Here is a 20219-nt window from a genome sequence, read left to right as displayed (position 1 = left end):
AAAGCCTATATTTTGCCATATGGTTATATTCCATCCACAAATGGCTACCAGCTAAACGCTGAGCTACGAAGAACACACTCCCTTTATATTTTAGGTCTCTGTGTTTATATTTTTTACAGCCATAATTATCTTTGGCCCTTTAATTCTTGTGTTTCTCAGAAGCCCCATGAGCACCATGGACATGTGATACTTGACTCTGCTCTAGGCAGATGCAAGTCCCAGGCTGGATTGAATGGCACTGAGGATACAAGGTAAGCACTTAGCCAGTAAATTTGGACTGATTATTGATCGGTTTCCTGAGCTACAAATGACCTCAGTGGGGCCAAAGTCTAGATGGAAAGAGGAAAGCTTAAGAGAGAGTGCGTGTGGAGGATAGGAAGGACAAACATAGCTCTGAGTGGTGAAGAACTGAGTAGTACTACAGAACAGCTGGCATTCACAGAATAGGGATCAGATAAAACCTCTGAGTTAGAAGCAGGCCTCAGGTATTGGTGACCTGAAGATAAAGTGGAAACGTGTGTTTGTCTTACCACATAGGATTAAAGTGCCGGGATTCCCAGCTTTGTCATTCACAAAACTGAACATGTTGTCACAAAACCAGATGATTGGTAGCACCGTGGTCCTTAAAAGCCTTGCACAAGCATGGAGTCTTATATTCGAACATACAAATAAAAGAGATGAGCCCAAGGCTCCCTTCTGAAGCTCTGACTTTAAATTTACATTTCAGCAAATGCTTTTAAACGCAGATAGTTAAAGTTGAGTTTTACCATTTTTCTTGGGTTTTATTTTGTTTGGTTTGATTTATTTATTTATTTTTGTTTTGCACATACTGACTTAAGGTTATATTTAAAAATAATTTCTTAGACTTGCAGTGCATCTTTTCTTCTCATTTAACTGGTTTACTCATCACCATAGACACTACAGTGGGGCAAAAAAGTATTTAGTCAGCCACCGATTGTGCAAGTTCCCCCACCTAAAATGATGACAGAGGTCAGTAATTTGCACCAGAGGTACACTTCAACTGTGAGAGACAGAATGTGAAAAAAAAAATCCATGAATCCACATGGTAGGATTTGTAAAGAATTTATTCGTAAATTAGGGTGGAAAATAAGTATTTGGTCACCTCAAACAAGGAAAATCTCTGGCTCTCACAGACCTGTAACGTCTTCTGTAAGAAGCTTTTCTGTCCCCCACTCGTTACCTGTATGAATGGCACCTGTTTGAACTCATCATCTGTATAAAAGACACCTGTCCACAGCCTCAAACAGTCAGACTCCAAACTCCGCCATGGCCAAGACCAAAGAGCTTTCGAAGGACACCAGGAAAAGTATTGTAGACCTGCACCAGCCTGGGAAGACTGAATCTACAATAGGCAAGCAGCTTGGTGTGAAAAAATCAACTGTGGGAGCAATCATCAGAAAATGGAAGACATACAAGACCACTGATAACCTCCCTCGATCTGGGGCTCCACGCAAGATCTCATTCCGTGGGGTCAAAATGATCATGAGAACGGTGAGCAAAGATCCCAGAACCACACGGGGGCACCTGGTGAATGACCTGCAGAGAGCTGGGACCAAAGTAACAAAGGTCACCATCAGTAACACACTACAACGGCAGGGAATCAAATCCCGCAGTGCCAGACGTGTTCCGCTGCTGAAGCCAGTGCATGTCCAGGCCCGTCTGAAGTTTGCCAGAGAGCACATGGATGATACAGCAGAGGATTGGGAGAATGTCATGTGGTCAGATGAAACCAAAGTAGAACTTTTTGGTATAAACTCAACTCGTCGTGTTTGGAGGAAGAAGAATACTGAGTTGCATCCCAAGAACACCATACCTACTGTGAAGCATGGGGGTGGAAACATCATGCTATGGGGCTGTTTTTCTGCCAAGGGGACAGGACGACTGATCCGTGTTAAGGACAGAATGAATGGGGCCATGTATCGTGAGATTTTGAGCCAAAACCTCCTTCCATCAGTGAGAACTTTGAAGATGAAACGAGGCTGGGTCTTCCAACATGACAATGATCCAAAACACACCGCCCGGGCAACAAAGGAGTGGCTCCGTAAGAAGCATTTGAAAGTCCTGGAGTGGCCTAGCCAGTCTCCAGACCTCAACCCCATAGAAAATCTGTGGCGGGAGTTGAAAGTCCGTGTTGCTCGGCGACAGCCCCAAAACATCACTGCTCTCGAGAAGATCTGCATGGAGGAATGGGCCAAAATACCAGCTACTGTGTGTGCAAACCTGGTAAAGACCTATAGTAAACGTTTGACCTCTGTTATTGCCAACAAAGGTTATGTTACAAAGTATTGAGTTGTATTTTTGTTATTGAACAAATACTTATTTTCCACCCTGATTTACGAATAAACTCTTTACAAATCCTACCATGTGGATTCATGGATTTTTTTTTTTTCACATTCTGTCTCTCACAGTTGAAGTGTACCTCTGGTGCAAATTACTGACCTCTGTCATCATTTTAGGTGGGGGAACTTGCACAATCGGTGGCTGACTAAATACTTTTTTGCCCCACTGTATATAAAAACGTATGTAGCTCATCGTTATGTCACTCCTTGGTTAGCCTCAATATGACCATTTTCTTGCCTTGATTTTAGCGTTTTGACAAGGCGAGGTGGCTCAGGTTCAGAAACTGAGTGATACCACAGTAACTTCCCAGTCACATGGTAAAGTAGACAAAAAGGCTGTAAACTTCTGTTCAAATTAACTACTTTATGCAACCTGAAGAGTGCAAAAATGCATTGACTTCACTTTTTAGACAAGAAACTTACTTCCATCTTTTGTATAAAGTCTATGCTCCTCTCAGTGGTCTCTATAGGTTATATTGAACAATACTACTTTTGTCAAGTAGCCATTGCTCATACTAAAAGAAACACTAGTGCTGCATAGTGTTATAAGGAATAAGAATTCACTTGTTGTCATCCAAACCGCTTCATGGAGCTTATTGTTTTGGTGCTCAAGAAGCTTCAAGTCATGTAGTCATTATTTTTAGATGACTAAAGCTGCTGCTTCGTGAAATTCTATTCAAAGCAATACCCACAGGCTGTGGTAAAAGCCCGCACACCAGAACACGTTTCTTTTCCTTTAAACACATGTTCAGTTTCAGGTTTAATGCAAGTAATCCAATAATGCTATCTTCTTTAGGCTTCCACTTCTTTAAACTTGCATTGTTCTCTTTTGCAGGTTGTTCCTTAACTGCCACATTGTCTCATAGTAGATCTTAAATAAAGCGTAGCAGTTAGCTGTGTTGTTGAGCCAGTTATTCACGGTAATTCACAGAGGAATTTGACTTTAAGATTTGCATGAGGCTGTTCTAAAAGAGCTCGAGTAATGCAGCCAGACTCCTGCTGACTTCAGTTAAGCCTGTTTCAAGGTGGCAAAAAAAGTGAACGTTATGGTCTCTCTTCCTGGTCGGGTATTTAGGCATTTATGCAAATCAGTTAACTCTGTAGTCGTAATGTTTATGTTGATTTTTGTGGTCATGTTATAATGTTCATATGTCTGTATAAGAAAGTGAACCCATTCTAGATGTAGCTAAAGAATAAGATAGATGTAAAACATTTTGGTTTTAACACACGAAAAGTTTGGTCTGATGTAGGCTGTCATTCTCAGAAATGTTTTTTATTGTATTTGTTTCTGGTAAGGATATATGTAACGGATATGGTCGTGTCTGAATCAGAATTAATATAGGGGTTTTTTTCTGATTAAATTAATTTCAGTTAATTTTCAAAATTGGTATTTCTCATTTCATTTTAGTTTTTTTTATTAGAAAATTTTATGTAATTGAAGCTTTTTTATTTTATTGGTAGTTGGTATGGGATGTACTTGTATGATTTAAGAAGAATTTCAGAATGTAAGTATTATAAAGTATTTTGTCAAGGCAGTCAGTTAGGTCATTCATGCTTATGTTCTCAATAAATATGTGCATCAAAGCCTCTTAATGCTTTATGTAAAAGATTAAAACTAAAGACATTTTTTCTTTATTTTCATTCATTTTGTGACTACAGATTAATTGTTTGGTTACTTTTCATCTCTCTAAACTCTATTTTTTGTTTCTTTTCACTCTGCCTTTTAGTTTTAGTTTAATTTTAGCTAAATTTAATAACTCAAAAAGTTTATTCGGTTCATCTGAACGTAGCGTTTCCTGTGGGGGAAACATCTGGCTACTCGTCCAAGTGACTTCTTCAATAAATCACTTGGATGAGTGAATTACTGAATAAGTAATAACGGTGGCCTGAATAGCAGACATGTCGAACGTAAACCTGAGAGAAGCATCCAGAGCCACAACCTGTGGCGTTTTGTTTTTTGTTTGTTTTTGAAGCCTACATGGTATGAAGTAAGGTACTTTGTATCCTAAGCCTGATTTGGCATATGTCAGCAAACACATTAAAAGCCACTCAGACCTCGGCTGCACAGACAGCACCTGTAGGAAGAATTCATGCTGAAAGTGCTGAAACTAAAGGACAGGATGTGGTTGAAAGGATGCAGAGAGAAAGGTGTCATTTTGGCAACCAAAGGAGAAGTAAAAGCTGCCGTAACACCTGTGAGCGACAGAACGAGGCTTAGGGTTTGAGTGTGTCTGCAGCATATCTAAATGATTTGGATCACGTTTTCATTTCCTGTCTCAGAAAGCATGTCACAAATAAAACTGCCGAATGAAAGCCGTTCAAAATGGAAGCCTTTTCCACATGTATGCCCAAACAGAATTCTGTACCGACTGGTAAAACACACACCAACTAGTTTGTGTTGTGGATGTTTTACTTTCCGAGCCAAACATGTTCTGATGCTGTTGTAATGCAGTAGAACAGGTAGTGGCTGTGTGTCTTTATCACCTCCTTAGTGTTGCTCCTCTAATAGAGTTTGACTTATTCATTTTTCACTGTGAGACAAAGAGCATGTGCTGCTCATATGTACCTGCACCCTGGTGACTCGACACCTGTTCATAGCTTTGAGACACTTTCTTGTCTTCCAGGTTCTCAGCAGACCAAATCTATTTTTCGATCATCAGGAATATTTGTTTTTTTATTTTTCTTACATCAGATTTTTATTCAGCTGAGATGTAGACACACTTAGTTTTATTAAAAAAAAAAAAAAAATTTAAAAGGTAAAAAGAAGCAGACACTCTCTGAATGAAATGAAATAAAGTTTTAGGAAGAAAAAAAGTTTTTTTGGCAGAAAGGTAAGCAAACCTTATCATTTTTTGTTTTGGTTTTCTGTGTTTGGCTTGTGATTGATTTTTCTTCATACATGTTTATGTCCTGGCCCTCACCAGAATTAAAAATAATTTATGTATCATACACAAAATAACTACCCCGATGTGCTCCAAGACAGCTGCCAAGTGGCAGGAAGTTTATTGGTGGCATTTGTACCTACAAAGCCTTGAAGACAGATGATTGGGAGTTAATATGACAAAATTATTGACATGAAATTATTGTACTTAGGCTATGTGGGGCAGTTTTACACAGGGTACACTCTCTCATTGTGATTTACAGCTTGCTCAGTTAAACAATGAGTGAGTGAAGGCCTCTGTTAAAGGAAACCAGTGTTTCTCCATGAACCGTGGCCCAGATTTGTAATAGTTTGTAATCTTTACAACAATGTAAAAGGCAATAAGCCGAGCCCATTGTCACATGTGAGTGTGCTGTTACAGGCAACTTATTTTTTTTTTCTGTTATCAGATCAATTTCCAAGGCTTTGTTGAGCTTAAAGAATTCCAGATAGGGGTGTGATTTGTTGATTTTTATACAAGTCCATTGAGACTTCAGTAGATAAGAGTGATCAGTAGTTTCCATGGCAGGGCAACCATACTGTATGACAGAGTATTAGGGCCACATTAACATAAACATTAAGTTGATTATTTTGGGAACAAAGTCAAAACTTTGAGATTCAAAGTTAAAGAAAAGTCAAAATATTATTCTGGGGAAAAAAGGTTGAAATGGGGAGCGTGGAGATTACCGTTGTTGTTTCAAGACAAACTGCCACATTTGCAATACCCCCTGCAAAATGCCTTGTTTTGACGAGTTAGTGAAAGTTTTTTTTTATTTTTTTATTTATTTTTTGTTGTTTGTTTTTTGAGCAGACTCGGCTTTCTGCATCATGTGTTCAACATCCACATACTCATCACCACAATGAATTAGAATTACAAATTTAATCTCAAAATTTTGACTTGATTTTTGAAGTGATCGATAATAGTTTTTTCTTAACGTAGCCCTAATACTTTACAAAAAAAAGATAAACTAGCTCTTTCCTGTAGTAAAGCCAGGAACCTTTTGTAAGCTCCGTCATCTTTGATGCAGGTGCCAGCAGACGCCTTAAACAGGTGCCGCTCCCTTACTGGAATAATGGCCATTACTGGGACATCAGGAGAATGTGTCACACTATCAGCCATCTGTGATTTCAGGCTCTGCCTCACTTGTGCTCTGCTTGCACAGTACTGAACACTCAGTTCACTGTTGCCATCATAATAATCACCTCTGTTATCAGAGGAGAGAGACACGGGCAAGGTAGGGGGCGGGGAGGTGTTTAAATATAGCTTTTCTAAAAATATTTCTCTCTTGGAACTGAGGCAAATTCACAAAGCTGCAGGCAACAGATTGTATGAAAGCAAAAATCAGAGAGATTTCTGAGAATCTGTGAATTTATTTACAGTTTTAATGTCAGCCCAGAGGAGCAGCACAGCTTCATAAGATTAAAGCCACTCCTTTGCAGTTTCAAGCAGTCATTTGCTATTTCAGTCTCCAATGAGCTTCTCTCACAGTTTCACAATGTGGTCTTTTGTCATCACAGTTTGGCTGGGACCTGCTTTGCCTAATTCCTATTGCTTTGAACAGCACTGAAAAATATACGATTACAGCATTCCCAGCTTTTGCTAAAGTTTTTATTTCTGTTCACTGTGCAAGTGGGCAACAATTAAAGTGTCTGCTCAGAGGGAAAATGTTCTTCTTTTTTACCACATTATTTTACATTTTCTATTAATTGCATCAAATGTTGGAAATCATTTAAAATCATCAGTGTTTTATTGATTAAATGTGCAGCTGTGCAATCTGTAATACTTGTGAAGTGGCTTCTCAGCAACGTTTGATGTCTCACGTGGGCCTCAGAAGCTCACTGTTATGGAACTGCATTGAGTAGCATGAAATGTAATTACTGCAGACAGATTAGCTGCCTTTTACAGTTGTGGTGGATGGAATCAGAAGCAGGAAAAACCCACAGTCCCAGTTTACAGATGGGGGGGGGGACTCCTCAGGGATGCTTTTTAAGCTTTAAAATGATCTTAAACTCTGAGAAATGATCCGTTTTTCAGTCATAATTTGACAAAATTTATTAAAATATTATGTTGACATTTGACAAGAGTTTGTGCTGAATCCTGAGGAGACCTATGCCATTATTACTTAATCAGTTTTCTCAGAAACTAAGCACTAGGTCAGGGCCTTATGAAAAGAGTCCTTTGCCTTAATGGCATTTGCACAAAACATGATGTGGTTTTCTTCTTCAGCAATAAAACGGTAATCCTCCTACTCTAATAAGTGTCTCGCTTTTTACAGGAAGAACTGCCTGTGTGACTCGCTGCTTCAGGGCTATTGCTTAGTAGCTAAAAAAGGTTAAGAGCAGCAAAAGCTTTAAAACTACTTAAAGTGCTGTAGGTCACAAATGTTGTTTAGTTTATTCTGAAAGAATAAAAGGTGACATGTCTCCTGGGAGTTGGGGCTGTAGCTGAACGAGTCTCTGTGACTGGAGCAGAGAGGCGGATCTGTTACCGTTTTGTCACCGCTGCTGCCAAGAAGCTCATTCAAAAAATAATGAGGGCTTGTTGATGAGCTTAAGCAGTTAAGTGAGGAGTGCATTATTTAGCAGGAACAACTGGCAGGGTTTGAAATGCATAGGAGCAAGTATAAATTGGATTTGAAGTGCTTTGTTTGTGAATCATGAGAATAGTGATTTGTCTGGGTAGATGTGGTTGTGTAACGCCGGGGTCACTGTGCTCTGAAAACCTGCTGTTGGCCTTGTTCTTTGCCTTTCTCTCTGTTTGTTGCTGAAAACAGGCTTTTTTTTCTTTCTTTTTTTTAACTTCCTAGTCTCGATAGACGGAACGTCACATGCTCTTCATGAGTCTTCGTGCTCTTTCACTCTATTGATCCATAACACCAAACTATTGCGTGCCAACTGTCATAAAAATGCCTGCATATTTGCAAAGAAAGATGGGAAAATGTAAGCTAGTTGTACTTTCTGTAGTTATAAAAGGTTGTTACTCACATATTAAAAGCTTGGCAGTCTTGTGTGCACAGCTTAACTGATATATATTGAAGCTATATACTGAAGTTTTATTATACTGTCGTTATAAAGCTTAGACCTTTGGAGCATTTGATTCTACCTGCTTAAAAATATAATCGTAAAACAAACTGTTTAAATGGGACCCTTTTATTAGCCAGTCTAACCCTGACGTCCTGTGGAGCTGGTGTGCAGGATAAGTTAACATTAAATGTGCACTGCTTAGCAATACTGCCTCAGAAAAAAAGGTTTAGGCTTCAAACATTGTTCTTCCTGTACATGTGTGGTTTCTACAGATTTGCATGTTGGGTTAATGGTGAAATGACTAAAGCCCTTAATGTGCACACAAATTCTGTGTGAATGGGTCACTTAGAGGTGCTATGTAAATTCCCAAGTGTCTGATGGAATATATAAATAACCAAATTAAAACTGTAGTTAATATACTTTTAATTTGGGGATCAGAAACTTGCCTCTTCAGTTTCATCATGCATTATGATTGCACACTGCATGAGTAGTAATCACAACCACAGTCATACTAACCTTTATAGTGTTTATGGTATATATTTTCAAAGCATGGCACTTACTCTCTGATAAAGTGGCATCAGAAACTTTGCACCTGGAAGGAGTTTAGCAGAGGGTGAAATCAGATATAATTTATGGACGTCATATTTCACACACTACTGATTTCTCGGTTTTAATCAGGGCCAATGAGTGAGGCTCGTTCACCTTTCCGACTGTAGCATTAGAATTTAAAGGAGCCTCGCTCATCACCAGTTTTACAGCAGTGACGAGTGAGGCCTGAGCAGAATATGATCACGGTTGGTAGTTTGTGTTTATCCCGACTGTGCAGGATAAAAGAGCACACTGACCTTCAGATATCAATGGCATAATCGTATTTTCTCATTGCTTTATGCTGGTTGTGTGATTTCAGTGACTTTAGCTGGCCGAGGAGTGCTCGGAGAGGGCTGGTACCTGCAGTGATACCAGTGCCTAACATTTCAGTCCGTGCCTGTCGCACCAGTTCCTCAACATTCTTCAGAACAGTTTCTGTTTTGTTGGGCTGCTATTGTTTGTCTCCAGCACTTGGAATGACTCCATGTTGATGTTTAGAGAAAGATTTTTGCTATTTGTGTTGTTATTCCCATGCCCCACTTTTGTGCTTTGGAAACAAAGATGGCCTCATTTTAGAGAAATAACTTTTGTAAAAGCCCATATTAAACAAGCCAATGTTTTGAAACAAAAAGGTGTTTGTGGAAACCAAGAGCTCAGGCTTTAGAGTGCTCCAAACGCACCATTTTAAAGACTTATTGGTTTGTTTTTACTCTCAAATCTGTATGATGTCAGTGACAGCACATGTCCCTGATTAGTGCATCTCAGGTAGACGTGCACAGAAACCCCACCCACCCACTGTTTGAGATGCTTTGCTGAATAAAGTTGGACTAGTGTCCAGCAGCCTCACCTCTGTCAGTGCGCCCCAGGGCAGGTGTGGCTACAATGTAGCTTGCCATCACCAGTGTGTGAATGTGTGTGTGTGAATGGGTGAATGACTGAATGTAGTGTAAAGCGTTTTGGGGTCCTTAGGGACTAAGTAAAGCGCTATACAAATGCAGGTTATATTCAAATGCAGGTTATATTCAAATGCAGGCCCTCCTGATCCTCCCACACCAATGTGATAGTATGTGCTTCTGTGAATATTTAGGCGTCCTTTAAGAGTCCGAATTATGTCAATTTTGTCATTGAAAGTTAAACCTAAAGCCCAGTGTGGATACCCATGTAACCTTCAGCTTGTTGACACGACCGCACAGTCACAGATAAGAACAGTCTGTGGTTTCTGCAGCTGTCCTTTTCTGTGTCAGAAATTGAGTAAAATCTCAGCCTATCACTCAAATATTCATACAAAATGAAGAAATGTATTTCTTATACATTACAATCAAGCTGATCATTGGACCCCAACCTCTTTTAAAGCAGTCACTCTAAAAGTGACACTGAACCATGTAACAGGTTTCTTCAACTGAAACATTTTGGATTGTAACGTCGCTGATCACTAATGAGTTTCCAGGACAGAGCGGCGAGGTAGACTTTTTGCCTTTTTCTTTCATCGCCTTAAGTTTTAAACTTTTGATATGTCAATGTGGATTTGCTGGGCTACTGTTTTATATATGCTAATGCAATGTTATAAATTTGGCATGTTTTTCTTTTCTCTTGAATTTATAATGATCCTTCAGTATTTGTTACTTGTACTATTTTAACTGGTGTGTGGCTTCTGCTTTTTTTTTTTTTTACCCCTGACCCATAAAAGGTTCACGGAGTGTTGATAACACTCTGCCAAGTGGGCGGGCAGCCTGAAAACCAAGGTTTGTGAATGGGAGAGCTCGAGAATGAAGTGACTTAGGACTTTCAAATCGACGCCATAGCTGCGTCTGCTAAAAATATCAGACTAGTTCAAATCTCAGAGACGTCAAGGTCGGAGGTCAAGTTTCCATAAAATCTTTTGAATGCGATAAAGAAGAAGGAAGTCACTTAGGATTTTGTAATTGAAACCTTTGGTCAGGGATGGGGAACTCCAGGCCTCAAGGGCCAGTGTCCTGCAGGTTTTAGATATCACCCTGGGTCAGCATCGAATGATGAGTCAAATGATTGGTTCATTACCAGGCCTCTGGGGAACTTCAAGACATGTTGAGGAGGTAATTTACCCATTTACATCAGCTGTGCTGGATCAAGCACACATCTAAAACTTGCAGAACACCAGCCCTTGAGGCCTAGGGGTACCACTTGCTACGACCAGTATTTTTTTTTTTTTTTTTTTTTTTTAGTGCCATCTATGAGTTATATACCATGCCAGATGTGTTGGGGCTGGTATTTGATTCTGTCTGATTTTGTGTTTATTGAAGGCTGATGAAGATTAAACTGATTTTTCTACATATTGGTCTAAGAAACATGAGGTATGATCTTAGCAGAAGACACGGTGCCTCAGTAGTTTTCTATTGTTATACTCACACTGCAATATTCCGAAAGCTTTTGTTTTAACTTGAGCCACATCAGTGCCATACTGCTCTGTTTGATGTGTGCTCTTCTGCTTTGTCTGTGGAATTATGTACAAAATCAGGGCACAAGAATCAGAACCGTAAAGGCAAGTTATTGAGCAGACTTACACCTTCACATATTGCTGTGGTGAGAGAAGGCTTATAGAGGTACAGGGAGCCATTCTCTAGAAATGAGTTGAGTCATTTCTCCCACTTCAACATTAGTTTTTATTATCTGCCACAAAAAATTAGGCATAAAATGTTGTGTGCAGCTATTAGATGTCTGTACCCATTACTTATTGTTTCTGCAATGTTGACATTAGTGTTTATGGGGTGTGACACTTTCCTTAGCCGTGAGTGTCGGCACTGGGAAAGCTATTAACTCTGCAAATAAACAGCTGGATTTAAAGCGGGACTGCTTCTAATCCCTTCCCTGGCAACTTGAAAGTGTTCTGGGATTTCATTATACCTCCTACTGGTGTGTTTTGCCGTTGTAGTTTCATCTCCATCCCTTAGCAAGCGTCATCTTAATGCTGCTGATTATCTGAAACAGTGGAGCATGACATTTGAGATTCTCTGAGGGGGTTGGCTTGTGGTGCTGTTCTGGCAGAGAGCATCAAGCACGGTGACTTGCAAAAATACTCTTGTAGTGAAGTTACTGAGCTGCAATCAGTGGAAATGCTGTTAGCCCAATTTAAGATTATTTTAGGCTCAAATGCTCAGAAAAATCATTTTCGGTCTTGTTTTTTTTCTCATATACCATAGAGGCAATTTACTTAATCAACGTAAATTGAACATTTAATTATAACTCAGTTACAAATTAGTGGTTTTGAGAAAAGTGAACAGGTGACCATGTCTTGGGAAAACATTGTATGAGAAAATGATGTCCATCACGTGCCGGATCATACTGATCATCGGGGGGAAGAAAACATGAGGGTCACGGGTGTTTCCACCGTATTTTGGGTGTCAGGCACATAATTAAAGAAGTGACTGAAAAATGAAAAAAGGGAACTTTAGGTCAAAATTCAAAACCTAGTCACTCATGCACAAGTCATTCCTTGATGGTTTGTTGTTTGCTAAATATTTATTTATTCACACTGGAAAAATAGGGTGAAGGTGACGTTGCAACAAACACAAACACCCTGCAGTGTGTAGAAGTGAGAACAATAATCAGATTTTGTGCAGCACACTAAAGCTACAGAATTCTGTATACTTGTACATTCTACTAGTCAGTTTTATTAATTTATTATTTTTGTGCTGTAATGTTTTAGTGGCTATCTCTCTGTACATGTCATTAAACATTGTTTAGTTTTGTAAGAAGTGTAGAGCTGATCAAGAGACATTGCACACTTGTAGGACTGCCCTAAAGCGTATCCTGCTTTATTGTTCTTGTGGATCCTAATAGTCACTATAATGTAACGTCAGAGTGTTCACAGTAAGACTTAAAACTAGCAGCTGAGATCATAAACTCATAAAGCGAGGTAACAGACACACACACACACACACACAGAGTTAAGGCACTTGAAGACCCATAAGCCAGTGTTTTCCACTGTGTTGGTATCCACTGTGACCTTTAAACAGTGGGTGTTTGGCATTAAAAAGGTTTTATACTTTCTTTCCTTCTGTTTTGGCTGATCTTTATTTGGAATAATCACACTTCACAAGATTATAATACGTATATATCAGTTGAAATATAATTTTTGTTCCCCGAGTGCCAAGTATGACTTCTTTTGTTCTGGATTCACCTGGGTAATACTTTACGTTGGACAGTCTTTTTCTTTCTGGAAACCCAGAAGTTAGTGTATTAAATTATTAGCTGTAAAATAAATTCTAAAGCTGATAAAACCACAGTCTTGTGAGTATAACAAATTAGCAAATCGAACTGTGACTGTGTTGTAAGAAAGAAGTGAAGTAAGTGACACATGACATGTACCAGGGAGGCGTTTCTCCACTTCCTTACAGTCACATTAGCAGTTCCAGACATGCTGATGAAGCGTGATTTGAAGTTTTTGGTGAGGTCATGTTGGAGGCGGTCCTGTGCTTGGACACACTGAGTCATGCTACTATGATAACTGTCCCCATTAAGAGAACTAAAGTTCCTCAAGCATGATGGCGTATAAATAATGTGGAAAGGCATATTCTCGCTTTTATAGCCCTCATGTTGTTACGGCCGAGAGGGCCCGGCTGTGGGTGTGGACTCAAATGCAGACACAGAGGGAGGCAAACGGGCGTGAACACAGTGCTTTATTTACAAGTGTCTAGTGAAATTACACAACAGGAGACTATGAATGCTATGAATTATGAAATGCTATGAACTGTGAGGCCAAACTGTGAACATGAAACTGAGTGCTATGGCTAGGTGCTGGATTTCACGGATGGAAAAAAGGGGCAGCGGCTTGGATGGAGGTACGCAGTCACTATAATGAGAAGAGACAAGTAGTCAGTGGCAGTCCAGTGAATCACAGCTGCAGGATTAGGCTATGGAGGTTAGGGCTTACGCGTTGCAGGTTTAAAGTGTCATGCGAGGAAGGGGTGTCCAGGGGGTTCCGGGTGAGGAGTGTCCAGAGAGGATCCAGAATATGCGTGGAGTGAGGGACTTGGCAGGGAGGCAGGCAGGTGTAGTCCGATGGTGGAGAAGAAGAAACCAGATGACAGAACCAGCGTCCAGGCGGAGATGAGAGTAGTTCGGGAAACGTGACTGCCAGGTGGGTCCTATGACAAAGAAAAACACGGTGAGGGAAAAGCAGTAGTTGAGGGTTCTCACAAGGGGTTCGCAGCCTAGCACTGACATGGGTTAGCAGAAGATCTGGCAGAGGTCTGTTGTGAATGCTGGTCTTATATGCAGGTGACTTGATTGGAACCAGGTGTGGAAGCTGATTGGAGTCTCTGCCTGAAGGTAGAACCCAGCGGAGTGGAAAAACCCCGTGCTCACCCGGGCCATGACACATGTTGGATCATTGATGAATTAGTTATGCCATTTAACCCCAAAAAAGAAGAAGAAAGATTTTATGGCACCAATTTTTTTTTTTTCATCATGTGACTGCATTTACTGCTTCACTTGGGGACTTCCCACATTTATTATTTTGACATTGTGAAAGTTCTGGTTGTGAACTTTCATTGAACTCAGTGGTCAGAAGTCAGGTAGTCTGATAGCAGCCCTCAGAGTTTTAACTGCGCTTGTTTATATTCCCTTATAAAATATATTCATTCACCATAATTTCACTTTCTTCATCTTATTGTCCACACTGTATCATTTAGGTCTGCCTGACACATCACCTATTCAGGTGTCTTTATTTCCCTCAGTTCACCAGTCAGTTTAATGTTAGTTCATGATAGAATAAACACAGCAGTTATTCACATCTTTTTGTCCATTTTCACAAAAACTGTATAAAAACAGTAGTTGTTTATACACTTTTTAATGGTTAACTGATTTGTGATAATAGTTTCTGATGAATCTTAAATAATGCATTAAAGGAATTATGCTTACTATTGTAGAGTGTAGGCTTATCTTTATTAAGCTCCTTGTTGCAGCATCCAAATAAATAAGAAAAATGACACTAATAGTTAAGATTATGACAAGGATTATAAACTACAGTCAGTTGCCTCTCAGTATTATAGTCAGTACTGTGTGACATTTTTACATAAATAAGGATACAAATCTTATTTTTATTGTATGTATTTTTGTGTCTGTTTTCATGTTAGCATGGTTTATTTTACTTTATTGGTACAGATTTTTGTATGGTATTATATGAATGAAGCTACAGCACAGGAACTAAGGTGACGTCATTTTTCTCCAGTTCATTTTAACAACACTAAACAAGCAATGCTATGAATAGCCATTCAGTGCATGCAATAGCTCTGTGGAGCTTTTCTCCTTGCCAGTGTATGCTTGCTTTACAAAGAAGTGAACTGTGAACATGTCCTTAATGAGTGCAAAACATGAGGGTTAATGAGGCTGGCTTGCTTCACTGATTAGCTTTATCAGCATCAGTGGCATTATTCATTCTTCTCTGTCCACCAAGTCTGGACATTGGCTCAAGGAAAAACTCTGGAGACGCAAGACAAACAGGAATCTCCATGGTTTGTGTGTACAGATACAGCCTCTGATGGACAGGCCAATCATAAATATGTAAATATACAGCACATGCCCACTTTTTTTTTTTTTTTTGAGCTGTTTGTTTGTTGCATTTCCATAGTGCTCGATTAGGAGATAGAACCAGCTTTCAAATCTGACCCAAACAAGTACATAGTTACCCACTATCAATAATCCTAATGTGTTGCTGGCAAAAACTTCCAGGTCCTTAGAGTCTTGTATGGTAAAATGAAATTCATGTCCAGCTGGCAGTCCACTGAAATGGCCTCATTGTGTTGCTGCTGACTGAAGGCTGTCTAACTGGGGGCAGAGGTGGCTGGCAGACTGCCTGACTGGGTAACAAGCTCACTCGTGACCCATGTGACAATGAGTGGTCAAGTTGAGTCTGTAAATGAGTGAGCCAACATTCATTCCACCTCTGTCATCCAGACAAAGCACAAGGACGCCAGTGCCAAATGTCAACAGGATATTACCATAATTCTGTTTTGACTACCAGAGGATGTAAGCAAAGAGCCAGCAGTTAGACTGACAAGTCACTGTATCAACTTTTAATCATTAGTTACAGTGTTAGTAATTGCAAATTGTGTGTCAGTGTTGTCATTTGACTTTTATCATAAGCCACATACAAAGTGTTGAATAGCAACAAGGAAGTGTGTTGGTAATAAAAATAAAAATAAAAAGCATCTCTACAGTGGATTCTTTTTACTGTAACAACCTTGTTTTATGTTACACTAGGCCTAAATCCATAAGTTCTGACATATGGAAACCTGAAAATTGATCCATGACTTCGATAAAGCTGCCATCCTGAAACTTCCAAGGACAAATACAGTTAAACTGGTAATTTCCCTTGGTAGGCTATTTGGTAGCAAGGCAATACAATGCTGCAGTTGCATATACTTATTTGTTTTTGTTCAGTTTATTCCGATCATGTATTCGGAAGGTCATTTTAGGGAAAAAAAAAGAAATTCTATATAAAATCCAGCAAAGTAAGCTCCAATATCGTTTCACTTATTCTTATTCGGTTACATATCAAAACACTGTTTCAACACCAGCTGTCCTTTGATGAACACGACCCTCCTCCACTGAGTTTCCACCTTCTTTGAGAGCTTTTGACCATATGCCACATTGCAGCATCTTGGGTTCAAGTCTGATCCACTGCCCTTTGCTATGTGTCTTCCCCTTCTCTCCCCACTTTCCTGTCTATTTTCACTGCTCTCTCTGCCCAGTACAGGCAAAACTGCGAGGATCTCAGGGCTGAATTGGTGGTAGTGGTAATTTGGTCATCCAGATATGAAGTCTCGGTATAGACCCTTGTTTCATTTACTCTCATAAATTAGCCATTTTGACTCCTCTGCCTTCAAACGAGCTTTCTTCTTATTGGTTAGCCCTTACAAACGGAGGGTTAGAACAGTCGATGGGTGGAGACCAAACCTGTAAGTCTACAAAAGTCAAATTCGGGATATTAGGGATAGGATATCATGCAGGTTTAAAAGTAGGGAAGAAAAGACTCTGAAGCATAAACCTTTTGTCCAAAAGGATTACTTGTACATACCCTGACTTCAGTATTTGAAACTGTTTGATATGAGCAACCACCAATACAATGGTACATATGAAAATAAGAAAAAGCCAAATAGGGTCAATTTGAAGTCCTGTGTTATGGCTCTCTTCCACAGCATGCCTTTTATTCTGTCTTCCTTCTCTCTCCCAACCGGTCACAGCAGATGGCCCCGCCCCTCCCTGAGCCTGGTTCGGCCGGAGGTTTCGTCCTGTTAAAAGGGAGTTTCTCCTTCCCACTGTCGCCTAAGTGCTTGCTCATAGGGGATCATTTGATTGTTAGGTTTTTCTCTGCATGTATTATTGTAGTGTCTACCTTACAATATAAAGTGCCTTGAGGCGACTGTTGTTGTGATTTGGCGCTGCATTAATAAAATTGAATATTTCATTAAAAATGTCAGTCATGTTACATATACTGTTTGGAAAAGCTTCTTCAGTCTATCAGACTTTGGCAGTGATTACTTCTAAGGATGCTCCTTGATTTTTGCTGAGTCATTTGTTAAGTATTTGAAAGAAGTGTTAGTGGTAGCAGGTAATGCGTCAGACGTCGGGTTCTAATCCCTAAATGTGTTTTGGTGGTAATTTAAGATGCCTGATTGCCTCTTAAGTCTGACATAACAAAACTGATTGAGCCGTAAAAAACCTTTTCTTTCTTTCCTTTTTCTTTGAGCACCCACACAGTAATAGATATAGACGCACATTTTCTATATCTATGCTTCCGATGCTGATCGCAAGAAGCTTGATCAGGACTGACTGGTTGTTCACATAGTCTCCCGGCTCTTAGTCCCCATCTGTGCTGGTGTTCAGACTGCTCAGTGGGATTTGCTGATGCACTGACAAGGAAGTGCTCCCTTACTGACTTCCTACTGTGGAATAATACCCCCTATGTTTGTGCATGTCCTTTTAAATAGCTTTTGCATGGATTTGAAGATTTGTATTGTCATATTGCATATCTTTAAAATGGTCATCTCATGCAGACAGCTCTGACTGTAAGCATGGATTCTCCACCCACCCACTTTTTAAGCCTTCTGTTTTTGAGTTTAAGTGTCAATCAAATTAAAGAAGCTGTGCTTAAAGAAAGAAGAGCTAAAACAGCTTGATACTTAATGAGCGTTTGTATCAAGACAGTCTTTGCTGATTTATCTGTTTAATGGACTGACCGTTCCTGCTGTAGTGTAGTGAAATCTCTCTACCTTCTTTTCAGTGGGAGTATTGAGATGACCAGCCGGCATCCTGGCCATGGAGAGAGTACTCACTCCACGGATAAACAGCCACCTGCCTTCACACCCAGGCTCCATGTCCAGCGGCCTCTGTCAAAGGAGAACATTGCCATCCACTTCTCAGCCCTTGGGAAGGAGGAAGAGGAGGAGGAAGAAGAGCTATACTGTACAACTGTCTCCACTCCCTCAGCTGCCATGTATGACTCAGATATCGTGACAGCCTTAGAAGCAAGTGAGGAGATGTTTGATGGGGTGCCATCAGGCTCTGCAGCTGGAGCTGGTGTTATTCCTGAAACATCCAGACTTTCTTCCCCTTCAAGACATCACACTATCAATTCTACCACTCAGACTCTGTCCTCAGCCTCAACTTCAAACTCCTCTCCTACAAAATCTTTGAGCTTTCCCTCCAGTGACAAACCTTTTCTAAGCCTAGCGAAGTCCATCTCCTCTGATGCCGAGTCACGTGATGGGGTTTCCTCTATTCCCGCACCATCACTAAGGCACACGCATCTCATGAAGACTCTCGTTAAATCTTTGTCTTCAGACACATCCCAGGATTTGTCCTCTTCGTCAGCATCCTACCGTCTTCCAGAATCCCGCCTTAACCTGCAACTCTTTAAGCAATTTGCTCAGTCCCGGTTATCATCTGCTGCCATGTCATCAGCTAGTGATTCTAAAACTGCCCCCTCCTCACCGTTGACATCACCAGATAACCGCAGCTTCTTCAAAGTCTCAGAAGTGGAGGCACGAATCGAAGACACCAAGCGTCGTCTATCGGAGGCAATTTCTGAACCGCTTCAGCTGTTGAGTAAGATCATGGATGAAAAGAGTGGCAACTTAGTTGGAAGCAGCATTTACCGGCCCAAGGTACTTTCTGCCAGTGCCACAGAACTGTCAAGTCTTGGTTCTATCAATGGTCCAATGGAGACTAACAATAATTACTGCATTAAGGAGGAAGAAGGAACTGAATGGGAGGGTGAAAGCCCGAGCAGACAGGCCTCTGCTTCAGCAGAATCCCCGCTGAGCACTGCCTTTGCCACTAAAAGTCCCAGCAAATCATCTTTGCTTTACATGTCTGCTCTAGCAAAGCAGGCAGAAGAGGACTATTGCATTCTGTCCAATGAGGAATTTGAGACTTTTACAGACACAGAAGGTGAAAGTGTTGATAAAACTGATAATACTGGAACCGGTAGTCTAACTAAAGTGCCACTAAGTGGTAGTACTGAACCCTGCAGCGAGGATGAATCTGAATATATTGAGCCCCTACCTAGTGTTCCATACTATACTCTCATCATCCTTACTCTACTCCTCTATGGGTGTTTTATATTGCCTCTGCCTAGTTATATTGGAGGAGTGCTGCTTGGGATTGAGCTGGGATTCCTTTTAGCCATTGGTTTTGTGTGGCTGGCAGGACCAAAACGTTCTGGAGGGAACAACATGGGACCTAGACGGCATGGAAAGCTGCTCAATGTGACCAAGTTGGACATTAAGGAACCAGATATCTACAAGGTCAGTGAAACGCTTTTAACAGAGAGGAGCCAACATGGCTTGTTTCAGACAAACTTCAAATCACATAATCTACATTTATCAACACATTTTCTTTCCTTCAGGAAAGATTTGTACATAGTTACAACAGCTGTGCGATTTAAAATCTTTTTTTTCCTTCTCAACAACAAAGCAAAAAAGCAGCAAATAAACGTAGAGAAGGATCCTAGGAGAACTATATCCAGATCAATTTAAAAGCCTTTGAATACAACAAGCCTTTTGTACTTTCAGTTGGTGGTTAGAACACATGGTTCATGGAGATACTTGGGTGACCTTTTCAATCACTGTAGAAATATGTTACATAAGTGTAGAGTTTACTCCATTTTCCAGGTACAGTGATTGATTTTGTCTCTGTGTTTGTGGCTCTTCCAAAAAGGTTTTTCTTGTTTGAATTCTGGAAAGAATATACAGTGTGTGAGGATAGCAATAGCTTTTCTAGTAAAACTATTTTGCAACACATTCCTTAAACATAATCAACTCCACGTAAAATCAGTATATCTTTGC

General features: G+C 40.2%; 1 protein-coding gene across 3 annotated transcripts in view; it reads left to right on the top strand.

Annotated features, from left to right (window-relative positions):
* LOC147328485 (testis-expressed protein 2-like) overlaps nucleotides 1–20219 on the top strand; it is a 33942-nt gene that overhangs the window by 492 nt on the left and 13231 nt on the right. For 2 of the 3 annotated variants that reach the window (XM_086296886.1, XM_086296884.1), the window contains exons 2-3: nucleotides 160–251; nucleotides 18155–19679. In XM_086296886.1, coding sequence (XP_086153012.1) covers nucleotides 18168–19679 — 1512 coding nt within the window. In that variant the 5' untranslated portion in view covers nucleotides 160–251; nucleotides 18155–18167. Of the gene's footprint in view, nucleotides 1–159; nucleotides 252–4929; nucleotides 5192–18154; nucleotides 19680–20219 lie in introns of those variants that run through there. The other variant, XM_086296885.1, reaches the window with a different exon arrangement.

Source organism: Aulonocara sp. 'chitande type north' Nkhata Bay, linkage group LG6 (genome assembly GCF_057382095.1).
Source record: "Aulonocara sp. 'chitande type north' Nkhata Bay isolate Kocher_YH1m ecotype deep benthic linkage group LG6, A_spYH_male_GT1.1, whole genome shotgun sequence".
In the NCBI taxonomy this organism is placed as follows: domain Eukaryota; kingdom Metazoa; phylum Chordata; class Actinopteri; order Cichliformes; family Cichlidae; genus Aulonocara; species Aulonocara sp. 'chitande type north' Nkhata Bay.
The sequence above is the reverse complement of the archived record's forward strand: the minus strand, read 5'-3'. Positions and strand labels throughout refer to the sequence as shown.